The sequence below is a fragment of the Strigops habroptila genome, chromosome 3 (assembly GCF_004027225.2).
Source record: "Strigops habroptila isolate Jane chromosome 3, bStrHab1.2.pri, whole genome shotgun sequence".
Lineage (NCBI taxonomy): Eukaryota > Metazoa > Chordata > Aves > Psittaciformes > Psittacidae > Strigops > Strigops habroptila.
In genome coordinates, this window is record NC_044279.2 from 10121039 (window position 1) to 10144848 (window position 23810).

The 23810-nt window shown below is 36.9% G+C and overlaps 1 protein-coding gene across 9 annotated transcripts in view; it reads left to right on the forward strand.

Annotated features, from left to right (window-relative positions):
- PCLO (piccolo presynaptic cytomatrix protein) overlaps positions 1-23810 on the forward strand; it is a 351165-nt gene that overhangs the window by 211213 nt on the left and 116142 nt on the right. For 8 of the 9 annotated variants that reach the window (XR_003990563.1, XR_003990564.1, XM_030479514.1 and 5 more), the window contains exons 9-10: positions 4274-4355; positions 21307-21432. Coding sequence is in view for 7 of the 9 variants with exons in the window: in XM_030479514.1 (XP_030335374.1) it covers positions 4274-4355; positions 21307-21432 (208 nt within the window). In the remaining 2 variants the exon portion in view is untranslated. The other variant, XM_030479520.1, reaches the window with a different exon arrangement.

Consider the following 23810-nt stretch of genomic DNA (forward strand, 5'->3'; position numbering starts at 1 on the left):
CTTTTACAATTAAAGGTAATAAATACAGCACAATGCTGTACTTTTGAAGCAAGAATGCAATGGAATGACAACCCTGAACTTTCAGGTTTCCATGGATTTTGTATAACCTAGCGGATTAAGTGCACATACTGTATTATTAATATTAAAATATATTTGTTTCTATAGCAACTTCTGTGGAGCTACACAGTATTCTCAAATCACATTAAATTGCAGTACAGTTTAGTATCTTAATAGCTGCTTCCCAATATAGCAATTCTGAACTGCCGGCCTAAGGAGAGTAAACATGGTTTAAACCTCATCAATACATAATCTATTGCAAATTTCTTAGTGATTTCCTGTTGACCTCAACAGTTTGCTTAGTCACTGCCAGTTGACCAGCAACTTCTTTAAATCTCCAAACATCAAGGCTTTTTTTGTTATTATTTTCTGTGAAAATCATTCGTACATCCTGAACTAAACTGGCTGTTTCTAACAGGTTGGAAGGAGCAGTAAGAGGAGGTGCCGGGCGAGTAAGAGATCGTTACAAGGAGATGGACAGTGAGAGTATATTAACAGCAGATAAGTAGCTTCACAGTGAGGGGTTTTAAAGACAGAACTTCCAGTGATCATAGGTGGATCTTTTAAATAAATAATAAAATCACAGACTCATCATAATACGAGTGTATTGTCAACAGTTCATTTTGGCAACAGTTTTCTAATCACAAAAAGAAATCAAGGGCTCTAGAGATGCAACCTTTTGAATGTTAATCCCCCATTTCTAAAGGCCCTCAAAAAATAAATGCTTGCCTTGGTTCATGGGTCTGTACCACTCACTTGAAATTTAAGCCATGCCTTTCAAGGGGCACCTGAATATTAGAGATTATGAAAAAATGAATCATGAGGTGAAGACAGGGGTTAAAGTGAGAAATTACTGTTTGTGACAGAGATCTAGAGGGCTACCTGCAAACTTTTGTTCCACATTTTTCAAGTCCATCCTGCTTAGTTTTGACTGCTTTCCAACTAGCAAGGAGATTTCATTCTAATTTGTAGTATACTGGTTTCTCTGTTTGAAGCTTGAGGGAAGAAGGCATTTTCTAATTCAGATTCTCTGGAAATATAATGAGAAATAGGATATTTCCAAATCTAGTGTAATGTATTTGTTAAACTTTTCTTTAATACTTTTGCAGAATATCAAAATCATCAGGGATCTATCAGGAGAGAGAACTTTCCACCTTTAGAATTCCTAGAGAACTTGACATTTGTGCTCTGCACAGAGGAGATGCAGTGATTCAAAGGGGGCAGGATTACCTTAGCTATGGAAATTCTTGGTGCCCTCTTCCACAGGCCTTGTGCTGTCATGCAAGTACCATGCAGATATTCAGATATTCAGAAATTAAACAGATAATGTGTAACCCATCAGCTTGACATCCACCATCTTGTTCTTGGATACCTAACTCAGGTAAATTTTCTCTTGAAGACTGTATTTCCTAAAGGATTACAACAAGGAGTAGCCGCTGAGATTCACCTTTCAGGCCCTGTATAAGATATTGATGGAAGAGGAGGTGCAGCACCATTTAAAACCAGAAATTACAGTGGCTTTGATGACCTGATCCAAAGACCAGTTAATACGTTATAGCTGTTACTATGGACTTTGCCCAGAATACTAAAATGCACTTTATGCATTTTGTTTCTTAATTACAGCACTAAAGAAATTTTTTCTTCTTAATTGTCCTCTTTACCTTATAAAGTTCCCTTATATGAGGCTTCCATAGAGTTTCTTTATCAGACAAAACATGTAAAGACAACAAAGGGAAAATAGAGTGTATATGTAAACTGGTTTTCTGTAACAGTGTCAGAAAACCTCAGCACATTTATTTGCCATTTACTCCAACTTCTGGAAGGGCTTTGATCTGACTTATAACACAAAACACGTGACCAGAGCTTTAATTCCTGGAGGAAAAGCTTTATACTCATTTAACTCACTGAGATGAAACCCCCAAGGGCCTGCTGAGTTACCAGCTGAATAATCAGATAGAAGGGCTTCCTGGCATATAACCAGGTGAAATCAGCTTTAGTGAAAGGTAGAAGATGTGAACAATTGGAAATACAAAATATTTTGTGTTCTAAAGGTTTTCAAATCTACAACTAAATCATCCAGAAAAAAATTTAACTGTTCTTTTTTGCATTATCTGTTTACAGCAATGATGTTTCTTCCTATTTATTCTGCCACTTTTAGACACATAACATTCTGAAAGTAAACGCCTAATGACATGTTCAGTTTAAGTACTGATTCCCGCAAACAATAAAAAATAATATACTACCCTGAATACTAATAAACTTTAATGCTTTTATTCATACCTGTACTAATCACCAGGATTTAGACTTATCATAAAATTCTGGAAGTGAACGTAATGAGGAAGTAATAGACTAAAGTAGGAGACTCTCTATATTTTCAGAAATATTTGTCAGCAATCATGTACAATATAGCATTGAATATTCTTGGATTATTATTTATTCAAAAAACAAATCTTGCTAAAAACAGATAAGATACAGCAATTTAAAAAAAATGTGAATTGAAGTTTATGAAATGCAGTGTTCTTCAGTTAAATTGAATTGCTCCCACCAAAATAGATCCAAGCTAAGGATCTGTTCAAATGCGTTCATGCACGTCTTCAATTACATTATTTTGTGTTTCTTTTTATTTAATTAAAAATAAAATCGGATGCATTCTTCCAGATATTTTACAATTGTATGTAAGCTACATGTGACAAATGCATTATTTTTACTGTTAAATTACACTTGCTGAGTTTCTGATAATGTCATTAGAAACATAACAGTGTCCATATGCATTAATAAGCATGGAATTCTCATGGCACTTTATACACTTCTGGCAATATTAGACCTTATGTTCTGGCAAAATTCTGTGATAAGGCCTAAAGTCTGCCTCGTCTCATGTTCTGATTTATTCTGGAGTACTTGTCCACTATCAAATCCATGATCTCTTTAATGTCTAAGATTAATTACAGTCAATACTGCTCTCAGTGTGTTACAGGAGGATTTCAGCCTCCTAGATGCAATGTCATCCATTGAATAAGAAAATGAATTACGACAGTAGCTGTATAAACTCTTCTGCTCACTGTGGAATTAAGCTAAGCAAGTCCCTTGACTTCCCTCCTTCCCCTCCCACCACTTCTGTGTGCTATCCACTAACATCATAAACTCTCCAGGGCAGAAACTGGCTTTGAAGTGCTTAGTTCAGGAGGAGCTTAATCCCTTTAAGTGCTACTTAAATACAAATAATAGTAATAAACTCTTGGCAGCAGACTGCTGATACACTCAGACAGCTGCATTACCCTACTGATTAATACTGTCCCACTAGCTCCTTAAATCTAGTCCCCCCAGGTCCCATCCTGTTGACACTCATGCAGCCTGGAGCAGTCACAGGGAGTCACACTCTCTTCTCCTGATCTGCATGCACTGCTCAGGCTTGACACCAACACGGCAGAGGCAGAGAGGGGATGGGTTCTGCTTTGTTTCTGGAAGACCACAACCGCAGGCACAGAGAGTGTGTGGTAGCTGTTTGCCTTTCTGCAAAGGCTGATGGCGATCATCCCTGGCAGGTGGGTTAGTCCCTGCCACATTGCCCCTCCTTTGTCCATATTGTGGGACCAGTGCTATCATCCCAGCTGGAAACCTGGCTATTCAGTGCGTGTTGTAGAGATGCATTGCTTTCAGCTTTGGCACTTTCCAGTATCAGCCCAAATAAATGTTGCACATTTTTGTATATAATGTAGTCCTAAAAGATTTAGGTTGGATCTTTCGAAAAGTTTTTGAAATCTGATAACAAGATGTCCATTGGAATATATGGGTTTGCTGAAGCTAAAGCAGTAACTTGTGGCTGTTTACACATTCAACTACCATTTCATTTAGGTTTGTATGAACAGGGTTTTGTAATAATAAGTTATGTTTAATCTCATTCTTCTCTTGAACATTGCTTGGGCAAAGGATTAATGTTAGGAGGAGCTATGGAAGACAGTGACAACCTTCTAGTCATTTGGAAGTAAAAATCAGAACTAAAGCCATATTCAAAATGAAGCAAACCTTCATTCCCCTGCAGAAGGATTTCTCAGTCTGACAAGCATCTTGAAACTTGGGGAGTGTTTGAATTGTGAAGTTGTGATATTTCCCTGGATGAAATAAGTTTGTTTGCTTGTTTCTCTTTCAGCTGCCTAAAATTATTGATAAAATTGATGTTGGTTTATCTTTTTATGACATGCATGTTTGTGTTCCTCAGGTAAATGGGAAACCCCTGCAGTACATTTTCCCTCATGCAAGGCTCAAACTACTGAGAGACCCAAAGGATCACACAGTTTCAGGTAAAAAACAACCCTCTATGAGAGATAATAATTGATTTGATTAGCATGAATCATGCGAAAGATTTGCAGTATTAAAAATAGTTCTTGTGTAATATCAGCAGGAAATTCAGTGGTCATTTTAGATCTTGCTAGTTGGTTATAACAGAAAGCAGCAGTGCGGAAAAAAGGTCACAACATCTGTTCAAGATACATAATCTATACAGACATGAAAAACAGAGGGAAAATCTGTTGTGTTATGCATACGAGCAGTCTGTTTTGCTGTTGCTTTTTACATAACTCGATACTTTCTGTATGAGAAGTTTCTGTAAAATAAGCTTGTGTAGGTGTTCAACATGCACAGAACCAAGAATTTTATTCTTTCTGTGCTGGAACTTCTCTAGAGAAGGGGGTAGAAGAACAATCAGATCCCTTTTTTCTGTGCTGTTTTCACATGGAGACATTTATCACAGGACTTCAGATTTATTCTCTTATCCCTAACGCTAACACAAATGTTTGTGTAAGTCTGAGTCTGCTTGCAAGGAGATGAAAGTCGCAAAGGTTATATTCATTCACCTCCCAGACTGTGAGCAGGGACGCAGTGTGATGTTTTCATGTGTCACATTGGAAAAGGCTGCCAGTTCTGAGATCTAGCACAGGTAAGGTCTGTCTGTCCAAGCTTTTGGAATTGTACTCTTTCTCACATCTAATACTGATAAGAAACTCAAAGTTTTTTTAATATGCTGTTTGTCTTCTTTCAGAGGTACATGCTTTGTCCTGAACTTGTCAGGCTTTCTTTTAACTCACTTAAAAAATTCTAACAGTTTGTTTCAAACTGTTCCTTCCCAGAAGTAATTACCGACTGCCAGCTTTGTTATTCCCTAGAGCATTAAGGAGAAAGTGACACAAACTTACTTGAATTGCTAAATACTGATTTCACAGGGTTTCTGGCAGTAAAGTCTTCATCACTTCCATCCCCAGTATCCGTCTCATATTTAGGGTGTTAAATGAATGTTCTGTGTATATTACGAGGTATTTTCTTGCTAGTCAGCCTAACACCCACTGATGATTCCAGGATACAGAAAGACCCCTCTACCCATCTATCACAGCCTGAGAGCAGCCACCAGGTCCACTGCTGCGTCAGCCTCCACTGCCCCAGGCAGTTGGAGTTAGTAGGAGCTCCTTGGCATCCCAGTGTAGATCCTTGGCCTACAGGGTGATGAGTAATGCTGTGATCCAAGCTGCTCTTTTACTCAAGATCAAGTGGAAATACACCACACAACTGTGTATAGCTCATGATTTAATTTTGCTGAAGGCCTGCTCTCCTATGTAAAGTTATTTACCCTTATGCAATGTGAAATGCATGTTCCAAATTCTCCACCAGCTCTTTACTGGCAACCGCAGCAACATAGTGTGCATAAGGGTAAATGCCTTGTAAGCGATGTCTGGAAAACCAAGGTGTAGATATTGACTTCCCATTTACTAATGCCCTGCACAACATGGGATCACACAGGATCAAGTATTTACTCAGGATCCTTCTAAGGCTGCATAACCCACACTGTGATTGCTCACTTCTGTAGCTGTGCTATATTATACCTAAATTCTAATTGGAGTAAGCAAGCTGCAGTCATACTTTTGGTTTTTAATCCAGATGCACAGACATACTTCTATATGATACACATACAGATTTTTCTACAAATATGAAAAGGCTTAAATGCAAATTATGCAGAAAAGAGCCAAAGTTGGCATAGGGTACCAACAAGGAGTATCTGAACCAGAAGAAATTGTTGTACTTTTCACTCCTTTTACATCTTTCAAGTATCATAATTCCTTGATTTTGTACCTCCCTTGCTCTCCCTTCTCTCAGTGTCTGAGGGATCAAAGTACCAGAAAGACTCTTTAACTGTGCAGTGCTTTCTAATTAACCTTCAGCTTTCCTCTCCCAGAGCCACACACATGGGGTTTTTTTCACTTTTTTGAAAGTTGACTTTTGATTAAACATTATCTGCAAACTGATAGCAAGTATCTTTGTTTATTAACCAGAGGCAGACTTAGAAATCTATTATACAGCAAAAGTTACTTAAAATGTTGGTAGATTAAACAATATGTACTCATACCACCATAGTTACCTCACTACAAGATTATTGGACATTCATCTAGATGCCATTCATGGTTGGTTGTTAGGCTGTCTGGCTGGTTTCTTTCTCTTTCTTTGATTCTTTGTTTCTGCCCTTCCTCTGCTTTTTCTGCTCTGCCTTTCTCCCCCTGCCTTTCTTTCTTATCAAAAAGTACCAAAATGAAGTATTGAATCATTTTATTTGTTTGCCTTATACTTGCTGCGTGGGTACAGGAAGAGCGTATGTTAAAAAACTCAGCAACCCTCAATAAAACTCACATGGGGAATCATATCTCTGGGAGAACAGCCACTCACTGCCTGGGTGGCAATGGCAGTCTTAGTTGCAACCATCCTTTCAGTTGCGTCTTGTATCAGACAAGAGTCCCTGAACTGTTGTGTTGCTGGATTCTTACAAGCCAGCTGGGCTGTGGTCCTGGGTGACCACAACAGCATATGATTCATCTATTGTCTCTGATTATCTTACAGTAGGTACAAAACATCCTCTGTCTTAGCTATGCACAATATCCTGTCCTATTTGGTCATTTCTGCACATGCAAGAAGTTTCTACTGATGATTTAAATGACCTATGAGCAGTTTGGTCAGTTCAGCAGCAGGAGCTGCCTGGGGAGATGCCTGAGACTGACAGGTTCTCTTCTCAGGGAATTAATGAACGTATCTTACATATAGAAATAGTGTATCTTAACTGGTATGTGCACAGCAGGAGCTACATGGGGATATCTCCCAAGCTGTCCACAATTCCCACTTGGAGAACTCCTGTAACTGTCGATCAGCTGCCTTGCTAGGAAGCTGGCCATTGGTTCAATCCATTACCTCACCTCAGTGTGCTGGGTCAGCCCAGCTATACCACAGCTATAACTGTAGGCAAGGTTGAATTTCATCCATTATAATTTGAATTCCATAGATCTCATCACATATTTACCGTAGTGGAAGTTACTGCCTGATTATGGATCCAGAAATTGTCACATTATGAATATCAATAATAAAAGCAGTCCCAAATAATTTAAAATTCAGGCTGTATCACTACATATCATGTGCACATGCATTGTTTGTTTGCTTTCTTGATTAATGAAAACTGTCTCTGAGGTACAGATGCCTTTGATGCCTCTTACATAATCTGGCATAATTTTGCACACGAAAACATTTACTGCAAATTTTAGCATGTGAATGAGGTGTTTAAAAAACGAGGAACCAGGCCAAAATTTTGATGGCAAGAGAACAGTAGCTCTGAATGAAAAATAGATGTGTACTTACTAGCTGGCCTCTCTCTTGAGGGTTCTTGTTTCTTTAGTATATGCCACCACCCAGAAATCTCAGCTCTTCTAATCAAGGTATGCAATGTCCCTGCCTCAGGCAATGGTGATAGATGTGGAGGAATTGCCAAGGATTTTCTCTGCAAAGATCAATTAATAATTTGCAGGGTTTTTTTTTTTTTTTTTTTTTGAACTGGCATCATGGTTGTGCTGAGGTGCCAAATCAATGATGGCAGTGATCAGCGAATGATAATATAGCAGTATGTAATGCTCCAGAAACTCACTGTTTGTTTTCTCTGAGAATCCCATGTTCTTTTTGGATCGTGTAGGGTAGCAGTATAAGCACTGTTTTTATACTGCCAGTATTTTCTCTTCTGTTTTTTAACATGTCATAATTATGTATGAAAAAGTGAAGTGAGGACGTGGCTATTGAAGTTAATGAAAGCATTGGCAATACCTTTGGAACGTTGCAAATATAAAAATTTACATTGGGTTATTCCTGATCAGAAAGCTGTTTAGGCACACTGGTTAAAAACCCAACAAGGCAGACACATCTCCATACATTTATAAACACAATGAGTGCACTCAGTTAAAGGCAATTTTTGCTGCTTTGCCTCACTTAGGCTGACTCACAAGTAATTCTTCCTTTTCCAAAGGTAGGATATTCTGTGTTTCAGCAAAATTTACCTTTGAGCAGCCAGATTGCCCATTTTGTGGAACATCCTCTTCAATTCTGATTAAAAAAAAAAAGGCAGAGAAGCAATTCGGAAAAATCTGTGAACTTTTTATAGCGAAGTAAAGAGGAGAATTAGGCTGTGGGCAGAAGACTGCATCCCTAATCTTCACTTCAGCAGTGATGTCAGTGAAACTGCTAAGAGGATGACATGGTAGCTGTAACACTGCACACACGTCAGAGCTGCCTCATGCTTTCTGTAAGAATTTTTAATTCCTGCACACAACACTACACTTCTGCATCATGCCAGCTCATGGGCTACTTATCCCAAGAGAGAGGGAAAGGATTTGAAGTGTTCCTATATCAAGCCCTCACTGCTGCAGGTAAGATAACACTATATATTTAGGATTCTTTCACCTGCAAGTTCCTCAAATTTAGATCTTATAGGAAAATACTGAAGTGCAGTGCATATATGATTACTAGTCAATTTAAAAAACACATTGAATATAGTCACAGCTTGTGTTGAGTATGATATAGCAAAGGCAGAGAGTGAGAAGTGTAACCCACCTCTTGTCCTCATACTCTTTTCTTAGATGGTTACTTATCCTTTTTCTTTGGTTTAATGATGTGAAGACTGAGAATACTTTGCACACAAAAACAATACCCTCCTCTAACACTCTCTTGTCACTGGGGAGCGATTTAATCCCTAAATAACAGCTATCATTCCCTCAAACACTCCTTACCAGAGATGTGACATAGAAGGTAAAACCCTATAAACAGAAAGGGACAGCTGTTACAGCCAGGCAACGTCAGAGATTTTACGGCGAAGTCATATGGCAGTAAGTGAGGACATGAACGGAAATAAAGGGAAGGAGAGATGTCTGCTTGTGCCTTTATAACAATATTAGAAAGAATTTTAATACTATTCAGCTTTTCTAAATTAAAAAAAATAAAGACCATAATTTTTTGTATTTTTTAGAAACATTATTGTAGAGGTACAAACCATATATTCCATATTTATGTGTCTTCTCTCTACATTAACTTAATTTGAAAAGCACTAGTGTGTGTATTTAAAATACTTTCTATTAACCCTTTTTGGCAGCTCAGTTGTTTATGCATTTTTCACTGTATGAACATCTGTTGAAGGATATCTAGTAAGATCTGTAGATGAGTGCAGGTAATTGAGAGGGCAATGTGTCTACTGGTTATAAAGGTTCAATTGGTTTTCACAGCTCTCATGCAGAAAAGCCTGCAGAAACAGATCACTGCAACACTGAATGTTAGAATTAAGTCAGGCCTGCAGGTTCCCGTGGAAAGCCAAGAGGAAAGCTGGCACTTAATGAGATTCACAGAAGACAGATCAGAAACCTCTCTGTTTTGGACATAAGTAATGCAGGTCAGCACTTTCTCGTGAAGAACTAGAAGACTAAACATTCAGGGACACATACCATTGGTGAGACAATTTGTCAAAGATATTAAAAAAGGTTAATAATGCAGAAATGTCAATTTAAGGTTTCACTTCAGAGGTGAGGCATAAATTATCATAATGACTCTCAGAGGAAAACGAAGACCATGTGCTCCCTTCTCTTCATACTGGCTATAGAAAATAAGCCTAGGTTTATTTCTTACACTAGAACAAGGCAGTTACAAAGGACAATTAGTTGAGGGTTAAAATAGCTTAAATAACTCACCTTTTGGACATGGCTGTTTTCTTCTATTGATTATGAAGGGAGCATGAGGTGACTATCTTAGACTACAATTGTTGTCTTGTGGAAATTTTAAATTAGATGAGATTAACAGATACGGCTTATGTGCAAAGAAGCTATAGATCAAAAGACTTATAGAGGACTGGTTGTCTAAAGGACCACATTGCTTCTCATCATCAAGAGACAAACTCCTGTTTGAGTTGGATGCACTTTCCAGAGCAGGGTGCTGGAAGAGTTTGAGAATGATTGCCATCCATTTACTATTTACCTAATCACAGATTTGTACAGGTCTTTGAAGTGCACTAGGTGTACACTCCCAGGCAATCTGGATGCAGAATGACTAAGGTTAAGTTGCTCTGATTCTGCAGGTCACCAACTCAAACAAAATATTCCATGTGGGTTGGTAGGGTGCTCTGAGGTTCTGATTGTCTCATAGCATCATTGCACCAAGCTAACTGAGGTGCAGCATTTGTCAGGTGAAACCTCTATTCTTTATTATCGGTGTTTCTGATTTTCCTTTTTTTAACCGTAATATTGTTTACAGATTATATGCACTCAATGCCTGCATGTTTGCTATTTTACTGCAGTAAAAATAAGTTGAGGGAGGGAGGCTGTCAGCAAAATTTTGTTTCAATAGCCTAAAGTTTGCCAGAAAGTGTTCTCGTTTCTGAATAAATCTGTTCATCAAGAAAGGGAGTGAAGCTGATAGTAGACAATCATTGGCTGATGAAGTCAATCTGAGGACAGGCACCCCAAAATTACATGAATTTCCTCCTACACACATACACAAAAAATAACAGCCCCCGTGTAGTCACTTCATTACACATTTTTCTGTAAGTGGTACAATTTAAGGAGTCAAAAGTGTAAGATATATCAGTGTTAGATCAGAAATTCTCGGTTTTGTGTAAAAAGAAAGAAAAGATTGTTATTTTGCTGCTTGTTGTCTTGGACAGCAGTAGTCACTGGCTTGAGAATGTACCATTTTCGCGGAGAAGAATGAAAATTTCCTTCATTTGACTGCTTCTTCTAGTGGGTAGAAAAGATTATCATATCATTCTCTTGGTACAGAAGTGAAGACTGCAGTGTTTAAAGGAGCAAGCTATGCAGGTAAATAAATGACATTTATCCCTGTCACAAACCCCCTGCATTTTGAAGGGTTAATTTCAACAAATAGCAAGCTGACTAGTAAATTACTATGCACTTTATTCATATACTGGTTTTCTTTTGCAGTAGTCAAGTTATTAAAAGAAGTATTCATTTTGTGTGAGATATCAAATGAGTATATCACAAATAGGATGTGACATACCAAGTCTCATGAGATTTATACCTATTCTTTAAAAAAAAGAAAAGCAACTAAAAATCACTTTGTCAACTCCCCCACTTTAAAATGTGGAAAAGTTGTTTTTCTATGTTACTTATTTCTTTTTTTTTTTTTTTTTATTATTATTATTTTATTACCAGCCTAAGCTGGGTACAGCAGATTTAAGGCATTTCATTACTTAAAGACATGAGTTTAAAGCAAATTTAGATGAGAAATCATTGGATACAGTTACTAACCACATTAAGCAGTGACTGATGTCATCAGGAAAAGAGCATGTGCAGTGAACTGAAGGTCTCAACGTGTGTCTTAGTGGACAGTTTCTATTTCCAAACACAAAGCTAGCCTTTATCCACAGATTGAAGTTGTAAGAAATGAAGTGTCAAATGGCCACACAGTCCGTCCCAGGGACAGTCTGAACTGCAGCTCTGTCACAACTCTTCTAAGAATAAATCGTAAGCTTCTCTTTCTGCTGTTGCCAGTCTAGAATCTTTTCCAAGCAATGAGTCAAAAGTTAATTTGAAGTTTAACAACAGAAGAACTACAGTTCCTTCCCTTAATTTGTGTAATTTATATGAATATTACAACGCTTTTAATGAATTATACACCAAAACCAGACACTGTCATTCTATTTGAGAAAAGAAGGAAAGTTCAGAGTTTTTTACAAAGACTTCAAGTAAAAAGACAGCTATTACTTGTTTCAGAAGAATGGTATTTTACAATTTATAGTTCCATAAATTTTTCCTCATTCATGAAAGATATCCAGGCAACACTGTGTCAGTTGATTCCTTTGTGCATGACAGTCTTTTGGGTGAGATATTCCTTTGGTTTTCCTTCAAGAGGAATTCCCCAGTGTGCAGAGGCTTTCCTGGGTGGCTGTTAAGCACAGGCAATATCATCTTACCTACAGATTCTTCAAAATGTTGACCAAGAGTTGTTAATATTCCCCACGGAAATGCCGTGGGGAGTCTCCTGTCCCAAAGAAACTGGTAGAGTGGAGTAGGTTCTATTTAACCATTGTCATCACACATTTGCACAAATATCAAGCAGATTTATCCTGCTCTAAGAAGTTTATTAAAAAAAGTAACTACACCAAACATCGATTAATTACATAAATAAATTAACAGCTGTCTGCAGTTTGTTTGAATCTGTACCGTGGCATTATGCAAAGTTTGTAACACAAGATCTGCACACAAAGTTGTAGTAGAGAGAATTTACGTGCTAGACCCTCAAGCTTTATCTTGGTATTTTCTTAACAAAATACACATAACTTCAAAAGCTGGAGATCCTCTTCAAAAATAGCTAAATAAAATCAATTGAGGTTTTGGGCCAGGATGTTAAGATACCTGCTAACAAAGCTCATTGCATTCACCTACAACTGAACTATTATGTATACTGCTAATTATGGTTGCTAAGGCATCATTAATATGCCAAATTCATAACATACTAACGAAGTTGTGATATGGTGTCATAACATACCGACTAAGATGCCAGCAGAACATTCTTTATGTAAATTCTTTTCCTCTGATGGCAGGGCTGCCTCATACTTTGTGAGAAACATCAATAAAATCTATTACACTTTTCCCTCTCATTGAGAACTTTAATTAAAAGCTTGAGCTAAAAGCAATTACTGTTGCATTAAAAGTATCACAAAGATTGATGTTTTTTCAGTGAAGCCATGAGTGATTGGCTGAACAGATTAAAGCTTGTCTTTTCTGGTAGATTCATCCTCGTAAGAATCCTTAGAGTCGTGTGAAACGACTGAAGTTATAGTATTGCAGTAAGCTAAGAGGCTCTAGACTTCACGTATTTTCATACATTTACTTTTTAGTCTGGAACTGTGATGTAAAGGTCTGGATATCTGGGCAGCTAGATGAGTGAAATCTCTTTAGATGGTTGGGTTTTGAGAACAGTGGTTAATGGGCATACTTTTCCTGGAGACAGGTAACAAGTAGAATGCCAAAGAAGACCCTATTGTGGGGCCATTTAGTATCTTTATCAGTGACAGGGAGAAGGTTATGCTGTTTCTGAAGTACCAAAGTGATACAGATGAGACAGTTCAAGACTAACATTTTAATCAAAAAAGTTCAGCTGTCAGTGGCATCTATTGAGACATTGAGGTCTATCAGTAAACACAGATGAACCTCCGTACCTACAGGTTTCTCATAGATTTAAAGCTACAGTTCACCAGAGATGGATGACACCATAGATTCTAATGTGACAAATCACCCAAAAAGGAGACATCTGTATCTTGTTTTCAAGCAGATGTGAAAAGTGCTCCAAGATGCTAATTTGTAAACCACTTTATGATCCTTCAGGATGATAACCAGTGTGCAAATCAACATGAAGCAGACTTGCAGCTGGTATAAATCAATGCTGTCCTATTAAAACAACTGGAATATATCTGAATTTCATCAGCTCAGTATTTGGCTTCATGTGTATTTATGCTTTAATTGCCAGTGGCCAAGAAGTGCAATAACTGAGTAGGTTTAATCGTGTTTCTGGGAAACAACTTAATTTAAGCCAATTTTGTTAGAAAGCACCAAAACAATTCTCCAGAGCACAATCTTGAAAATGTTGTACCTATCTAGACAGCCAAGCGGTGATATGGATCAGCATGCTGTATATTCCAGAGAATTGCATAGGAGTAATAATGCAAATAAAAATTTATCCTGGGTTTTATTATACACATTACTTTTTCTGCTGCTTTCCAAGTGCCTGCTCTAACTTGGTTTTGTTTTCTTTGTCATGTTTCTTTTCCGTCTGTTCTCCGGACTTTACAGATTGCTTTATCACAGCTATGATATCTGAATAAATAGCTTGTATTTCTTCATGAGACCTTTAAATCTGAACTCTCCAAAGAGAAGTTGCTGTTGTTTTTTCTGTGGCTGACACTTCTGTTTCATACAGACAATAGAACGTGGTGTAAAATTGTTCCAGCTGATAAGGCCTACCAGCACCCTAGCATATGTCTGGTCTAGATAAGGCTGAAGGAGGAATGGGGAGATAAGTCTAGTAAATGAACACATAAGGAAGGTATGGTCTGTCTCTGTTCACAGCCAAATAGGGTTGGAAGACTTCTTATTGTTTGATTTGATTGATGTGTTCTCATCGCTGTAGCATGGTATTTTGGCATACTGCAAAATCTTTCATGCCTAATGTCTCTTTTTCATTCTTTATTCTCATGCATTTTTCTAATTGCTAGCATTGGATCTTGCTCAAAAAAGGCCAGCCTTGTGCTTCCTTGCTATTATTCAGCCTTCTGAGTTTGAGCTGTGTTTTTAAAAGTATTGTTAGAAAGTGATGAAAATTGTATTTGGACTTTTGTATTTTCCTCTCTCAGTGGTATGTCTGTGCACTGGCTCATGGGCCTGAAACATAACACTTAATATTTATTTTAAGGTTTAAACTTATCTTCCATTTCAAATCACTCAGAGACATGTGTTGTAGCACTCAGCTGTACTTCGCAGTTTACGCCCCTTTCAATTTTTTCCATCTACTTCTGTAGACATCTTCCAGGCACATAATCATAGAATCACAGAATGGTTAGAAGTGGAAAGGACCTTAAGATCATCTAGTTCCAACCCCCCTGCCATGGACAGGGACACCTTCCACTAGACCAGGTTGCTCAAGACGCCATCCAGCCTGGCCTTGAACACTGCTAGGGATGGAGCATTCACAACTTCCTTGGGCAACTTGTTCCAGTGCCTCACCACCCTCACAGTAAAGAACTTCTTCCTTATATCTAACCTGAACTTCCCCTGTCACCCCTTGTCCTATCAGTACAGTCCCTGATGAAGAGTCCCTCCCCAGCATCCTTGTAGGCCCCCTTCAGATACTGGAAGGCTGCTATGAGGTCTCTCCATGCAGCCTTCTCTTCTCCAGGCTGAACAGCCCCAACTTTCTGAGCCTGTCTTCATATGGGAGGTGCTCCAGTCTCCTTATCATCATCATGGCCCTCCTCTGCACTTGCTTTACAAACATAAACAATGATTTTCAACTACCATCTTGAAGGGTATGCTCTTATGCTCTTAAAAATCCAAATCAGTAGCATTTTTTTTAATGTCTGTCTTAAAAAATCAGTCACCTAAAAAATTCAAATAGCTCTATTTCTAACTGTGACAAGACTCAGATCACTACTGACGCTCATACTTACAGTTTCCTATTCACACAAACATGGGTGTGATTACTGAAAACTTGTTGTACATGCTAATTGCTTCTTTACTTACTTTGCTCATCTAATTAGACAGACAAATAGCTTCCTACTTTGAAATATTAGCCCAGAGGAAAAATTTGTTTGCGTTAGCACAGAACTTCTGGATCACCTGCCTGCATTTACCTGCCTGTGTCAAAGTGCTGCTGCAGTATAGGACTTGACTTACCTACTAATCGAACAATATCAGGCCCTGCATTTGGTGCTGTAATTCTATTTACTTTTACAGGAGAAAGCATCCCCAGAAACTTAATTTTCACCTTTTGTAAAGGCAGGACCCTCAACGCCAGCAAATGCCTGGTGTGTCTTGAATTACTCAGGTTTTCTCTGCTCTTTTTTCTTTTTTTTTTTTTTTTTTTAACCTATAAGGGGTTATTGACATTTGTTTGGAAAAGCAAGAGTAATCATTGCTTGGATGCTGAAGTAGTTCCAGGAAATCTAGGCTGTTTATTCTCTAATGGCTGTAGTGAAGCTGCTCAGCAAAATAGTAAGAAGATAAGGTTTCATGAGCTTCCCTGCAAACAGAGCGACAGCAACAGACTGGCAGCAATCTGATGTTTATTATCTCCATAATGGACAAAAAAGACCAAATTGTAACTGCAGAACTCAGGTTATGTACACCAGCAAAATAACTTATAGTCTTTTTGCTGTGTTTCCACTGTGATACAATGAAATATACAAGAGGATACGACGTCATAGTGGTCTGAGATACATTGAGCTGCACAAGTTCAGGATAAATAAGTCTAATTAGACACGAAGTACCTGGTGGTGGAATTAAGGAAAAGAGAATGATGAATTTTTAAATACTTTTGCATTGATGCTTGCCAGGTTACCAGTGCAGAATTTATTAGTGTCAAGTTGTTGGTCATTAATCAAATGCACACACATACATATATATCCGTATTTATATATAGATATATAATGACTATGCATCACTGAAACAGCTATATAAATCAGTGGTTCACAAGCTAACTGTAATGATTATGATCCATATTTTTTTATTTTTTCACGGTATAAAAACAATTTAGTTGCATGAAATGTCTTATTAAATTAGGCTTTTTGTGTTGTTAATTGGGGGGGTTGAGGGGCTTTTTTTGCTTAGCATGATGCATCTTAAGGCTTTAGTTAAAATTAGATAGGAGAGAGTAGGATCACAGCCTTGGGAGATCAGTAAAAACAGTTGCAAATAATTATCAGTCTTCTAGCTTTGAAGTGTCCTAAAAAGGATTGGATCTTAAATGTGTAAAATTACCTTTGAATACATGTTGTCCGGAAGATATTATCCATAGAAATCAACACTCAGAGTTCAGAAAGGTGCCCTTTCTTATTCAAAGCACAATGATTCGCTTTCTGAAGTTTAAGTGGTCCTGTGTCTTCTAGAGAAGAAAACAGTAGTTCATTAATCTGAAAATTAACATTGAAAGATAAATGTCTGGTTATATCAAAATTGTCTGAGAGATGGAAATTAAGACCTAAAGAAATCAAAAAACAAGGGAAAAAGATCTGAGAAAGCATGTAATTGATATTTTAAAACTATTGGTCAATATCATTACAAACAGAAGCAGTAAACTCAATGTTTTCGATAGATACAGTATAAACAGGTTTGAAATTCCATCTTCACATTAGAAAATATAGCGACATCCAAGCAATATTTCTTTGTCAGCCAGATCAGAGCACTTAAAGCTTATTGGGTAAAAAGTAACTTGTTCATTCTGACTGCCAGGAATTGATTTTTTTTAGTAATTATTAAAGTTAAAATATTTTTTCTAGTAATGTTTTTGCAACGTAATAATACTGGAATACAATTTTCTAATTTAGTGCAAACAGATCAAATAATTAAATTAAATGCCCCGATTTATCCAGCAACAAGAACACACTCATACACCCACCTGTGGTTGTCCTTTAGCAAGTGTACTTGTACGTAATACATAATGTCAGTCATACATTTGACTCTAAAACCTGCAAATAATAAAATCACAAGGCTTTTCAAAGTGTCTAGGAATGAAAATGTTTATGTATTAGCATGTAACGAACAGTAATATGGACAAACACCTTAGATTTGCAAAATGAGAACCATTTGACCAATGGTCAGCCATTATTTTCAAAGTTATCTAGCATAGGTATCCATAGAATTGCCTCTGAATTCAAGTGTCTTATACACTCGTTTGTAAGACAAACCACCTCTCTGCCATTTTTTTGCAATTAAGCTATCAGAGGTAAAGACAGTAGTATAGTATATCACAATACTAAAACTCTGACCCTGTAGGGTTAACTCCCCTATGTGATTAAAAACAACCAGTCCTACTTATATGTTTGAAATTCCATATGGATTAAGAGTAAGTTACTGCGTGCTTGTTTGTGTGTGCTGTACACTAAGAATAGCTGTTTATTGGATTTGATGAACTTAGCAGTTCCCAGCTGTGAGCCTCAGATATGTAACATATTAATGAGTCTTTCTATAGTATTTGATCAGAAGTCTTTTGATAAATGTGCAGAGCAGCCCACATGAATTTTGAAGTCCTGAGGATGGACTAAGGTTTAAATGCTTTTATAGGAGTGTGCATTTGCTTTATGCAATGAGGTGCTTATTTTTTTAACAACTGTAGTTTTCAACTTGTGTAAAGGACATTTAGACCCATCCCTAGAATGGTGAGTTAGCTTTCCCTATCAAGTAGGAAAAATAAATTTTACTGATGCTAAATTTCAAATTTGCACTGAAATAAGGTAATTAATTAAAAATAAGTATGTAATTTGTTCCAATTACACTGAAAAATTACTCTGCTTAACAAAATGAATCTTGGAATTTCCCATATCACAGTCCCAGAGTGCGGCTATATCTATTGTTTAAAACACAACATCCTTTCTGTATATCAAATCATTTGTGTTAGAAACCAGCCAAGTAGCAATATGTTTAGTTAATCAATTATCATACATACCAAGTTTATAATTAAAGAAATACTAACTACCATGATGAGTATATCTTGTAGCAGAAATCTAATCATATTTCCCATGAGTGTAATTAGCTTTGGTGTTTAGGTGGCATTGTTTTACGTTTATTACGTGGGTCCCTTTTAATTTTTTTCTTTAGAGGGTCCTCTTCAAGCAGAAATATTTATACTTTTCCAATTCTTAATTTGGTGTTAAGAGAGGGAGAGAGAAATGTCCACTTATCATGTCCAAAAAAGGGCTTAAAAAGTTTTACATTCTTTTGCATTATATTTGCATTATTTTACATTCCCAGGTGTAAAAAGTCTTACAAGAAGCTGACTTTCTTATAGATGTTGCTCAGAAATTTCATGCTATCGCCTGAGTATCCACAACTCCTAGTGAAGATACTTAGACATGCCTGCACAGCACTTCATAGTGGATTTTTGAACTGGCAAAGTTGCACTGGACAAAAAACAAAGTGAACTTGAGGGGACATTCTTGCCTTATCAAATCTTTGTACAGTTGTAACTTACAGAGTTATTGTTCATGTTGTCATAGGGTTGAGTTATCATATTCCCTAAATCTCTTATCTGTTCTGAAAATATCAAGACTAAATATCACCACATATGTAAAACAGAAATGCAGACACTGAAATGGATTTATATGACAGATCTGAACTTTATCTCAAACTTGGTTAGAAATATAATCTAAAGGTCAATTATGTTCAATATATGCGTACAAATCTCCTACATGTACACCCAGTCATACTGTACCAAAATCAGTTTCAGCTATTACGCGTTATGGTGGATAAACAGTACAAGATCTGGTCTCCAAAGGGTCTTGATCATCCTTTGTGAAAACTCAAGGCCTATCTTACAATTTATTATACATTAGTCCTCAGCCGTATCATGGTTTATTCCCATAATACCCCTGAAACTCAGCCATCAACCACCACTGAAATCATTCGCTAAATATTCTGTATTCTGGTAGCACATTACCAGTGGTCATCCCGCCACTGAATCCTCACCCAAGTTGCGTTAAGTCACAAAACATAGATCTAATGGAAGTACACCATTTCCCCAAGACTGATCTGTACCCGCCATCTGAGGTGCAGCCAGCCCGCATCACTAGTGTGGCTGAACTTCTTTCATGCTTCAGCAATGTTCACTAATTACCATGTTGTAGCTGTAAGAACAATCCTCATGTATTTCCTTTTAATTTCTCACCATTAGTTTTCCTTGGTTGCTCTTACCTACATGTTTTATCAGTGTATTAGAGGGATGCTTGCAGTGGTGGAAAGAACTGTTTCCATGTTAAGTGATGCCTGCTAAGCCCCTTAAGTAGTGAGTCTACTGTGGCCTTCCTTATCTTCATGTTGTGCTGTAGAGGATCCATGCATGTGTCTGAACACCACGCATCTTCCAAAAGAAAGGCTTGTTTGGAAAACTTCTAATACGCAATTATGAGGAAAGCTGAGGCACAAAGGTTATAGAATTAGCTAAACTGGGATAGAAAAGCTACCAGAAACTTTTTTGGCTAGAAATGCAGTGTGGTTATCTTGCTTCTAAAACAAACTCGGGGTTGATTTATAAAACACTGATGGCATTATGAAGAAAAACCTTAATCTAAAAAGATAAAGAATTGCAAAGAGATTGTGTGGCGAACTTGCTATAGCTGAGTAGTGTAACCACTTAGCAGGTTTGTCTTATTAAATTAATATATTGAAAATTAATTATTCAAACATTACAATCAAGGTGGGAAAATCAGCCTTTACATTCCCAGATCGAAGTGTCAATCATCTCATATGAAATTTTCTTTTTCCTCAAAGGAGAAATTTGGTTTTCTTGTATGAGAAGTATTTTTTACAAAAGCAAGATAGCATGAAAAATTGGCAATGCATAAGATTAGCTCAAGGAGATTATTTTTTAAGCTTTTGTTTTCACTTACATTGTTCTGTACATAAGGGAGATTAGTGATCTGCTTCTCTCCAGTTAAAATAATCTGAGTGATCAAAATGTTTTCATCTTTGTTAATTTTTAAAAAAGGCAGATTTTATGATGCTTTACACGGATCTATTGTAGACTTTTTCCATTTTGATAATTTGTGCATCCTTTGTTGTAAAAGATGTCAATTAAATGCAAATATTTAAGAAAAATAATAGCATCTGCCAAATATAGGTTCATGTAAATGTACATGCTTTGTTGCTGGAACTCAGTGATCTCTTTCTGTCTCCATATTTATGTAATTCTAAAAGCTCAGCTACTATAATTTTTCAGCTAAATTGCATGCAATTTTTAGGCATATAATAAACCTATCTTTCAAATCCACACTTCACATGGATTTCTAGCAATTTAATGCAATTTAATGCAATTTAATTAAAACTGCAAATTATGGTTTGCTTGAAATAGGTTTGCCATGCAAATAGTCCCTTTTCAGTACGGTAAGGCTGTCAGAAGAAGGTAGGATTGGCTTCAATGTAATTTTTAGTGAATCAGTTGTTTGTGTTATGTATGTCAGTCATACAGTAGTTACTCAAGAAGATCTTTTCCTTCACTGAAACACTTCTACCCAAAGTCAAGTCTTTGGGAAAGGTGGATAGGACTGCTGTTAACCTTAATCTTCCAAACATAGCCAGAAGTTATTTGTGACATCCTTCAGTAACCTCTGTTGAGTTGTTCTCTTTCTTTCTTTACGGTGAATTATTTATTGCTTTATCTTCATTTAAAGTTTTCTCTTTCTTTTGATCACAGGCAATGGGCTGGGAATCCGAGTTGTAGGTGGGAAAGAAATTCCAGGAAGCAGTGGGGAAATTGGAGCTTACATTGCCAAGATCTTGCCTGGGGGCAATGCAGAGCAGACAGGGAAGCTGATAGAAGGTAAGATAAATGCATGATCAGAAAATGAAACCATGAGAGCATTGCTACCTCGGTAGAATTATTTATAATATACATTTTCTCTTGCACAAGAGGTGTAATCTTGTGCACGGAGTGAGGGGCACTCAAGATCCCCTCTAAACCTCTGTGAATCCTAAAGCAGACAAGGACTGATAGAAGGTCATTTTATGACTGCTGTAGCCAATGACAATTGCCATAATGAGCCATATTATGGCATGTCTTCGGTAATATGTGCCAACATGCTGTCTGCACTAGGTGTAAGATAATATGCCAAGAGCCCAGCTGTATATCATGGATATATACCATCCATGTATATATCACAGATGTGCTATTTTGAAGATCTTTAACATGATTTGGTCATCCAGGTATCTATGTTTGGGATTACTTACATTTCTTAGTTGCACAGGTAAAATAGATCACAGATCCAGTTGTCTCTGTGACATGCACTAACTTTTTTGGAAATTCCCTAAAACCAGACTTGACTGAATTTATCTGGCCTAACTTTAATTTAAGATAGTCATCCAACCTGCCTCAACAGACAACACAGAAAAAGAAGCATCTACAGAAGGGCAATTATTTAATCACAGACTGGGAATGTCTTCCTCATTTAAATGACTTTAAGAAAACTGCATTAGACTACACATCATCCTTTGGGCAGCTAAAGCTAGGTGAAATTTATTTGACTTATAGTTGTTTTTTCTAGGATTATTGCAAATGTGATAATTCTGTTTAATAATAATATTTTTTCTATCTATGATCACATAAATGGCCCCTTACCTGTATTTTCTAGGTCCTTTTTTCATATGAATATCTGTATGCGCCTGAAATGTCAGTTTATCCATGGACAAAAATATAATACATTTGTTTCTAATTCATTCAACTAATAATTTTCATATCAGATATTGAGGAAAAAAATAACAAAAGAAATAAGATAAGCAGGAAGAATAGTTCTCCCAGGCAGAATTCAATTCACATTAAGCTCTTTGAACAGTAAACATGCAAAAAAAGTCATGATTAAGTCAAAATTACTTTGCAGATAGCAGAACTGAGCAGATTGATTAAAGAATGTATTCAAAAATAGTTTAAATGTGTTGCGGGTATTACAAAACAGTGTCACCTGCCTTCACCCTGCTGCTTTTTACATCCTTCGTGGTTTCTTTGTCAATAATTTAATGATAGAGACATACACGAGGTGTAATTACATTGATGTCAATGAAGTGATGTATCAACAAAAATGTCTTAATTTTTGCCTTTTCAAGTTGATTCTGCCATTCATATTTTATGGCTGGTATCTCACTCATCCAATGATAGATTAGTATTATTTGTTGCACATGAATGATTAAAGAATTGACCTTAATTTAGTGTGTTTTGAAGCAAGTATTCATTTTAGCTCCCTCCATTCAAAAGAGTAAGTAAGTCTTTCATAACTGTCCTAGATCATGCATACATCATTTCAGTACCAGCAGGTAAAGAGAAGAATATGGTTATTCAACATTTCCCCAAGACTGGACATTTCAAGAAAGAGGATAAGCAGTTACTGCCTGTAATTACCTCTGGTCTTTTGGTTTCTGTTGTCAGGAACTTCTCTGGAAACTGAGGTTTAAAGAAGTTCTTTGCTCAATATAGATTTTAGCAGTGAACAAGAACATCTTGGATTTACTATAACTACAGGAGAAGTTCAGACATGACAGTTTGCTTTTCTGTCCATTCACATAATGTATTTTGGAGGTTTATTCATATTTTCTAGAAAGATGAACAGGACAGTAAAATATTTATTCCTTTCTTTCATTCCCCCATTCTATGATCAATCATGTTTCTGATCTGACCTTTATAAAAGTATATTTGATTTGGGTATGTTGGCATAAATCATCTCCATCAAAATCACTCTATACTTAATCTGTAGAATTTGTCCATATAATGTCCCAGAATATGCTTTACTATGGATGTGTTAAGTGTTCTGTCAGAGAGCAAAAATGCTTTCTGAAGATGTACCATTACTATAGCATACAAGACAAACACCTCCCCTTAATGTCAGTTACCTTGTCTTTACATCTAGGTTGCTTTTTATGTTTCGATAGCTATCATAGGTCAACAAAGGATATCTGGCTACTTGACTGTTAGTTTTGTTTGATTTTTTTTAGTGGAAATACATCTGATGCACATTTAACCTCTACCCTTCAGAAGTGCTAAAATCCACTGAGGTCTTCAATCACTCTCATATTGATCTGTGGAAATCCAGCCAAACTGCTAATGTTACCAATATTGCTGATGCTGTTGTGTCTGAAAATAGAGGCTAGCTTTCATTTCTTTTTCAAGTTAGTTTCTGTCGTCTCTTACATCACATGAAAAACACAGAAAAC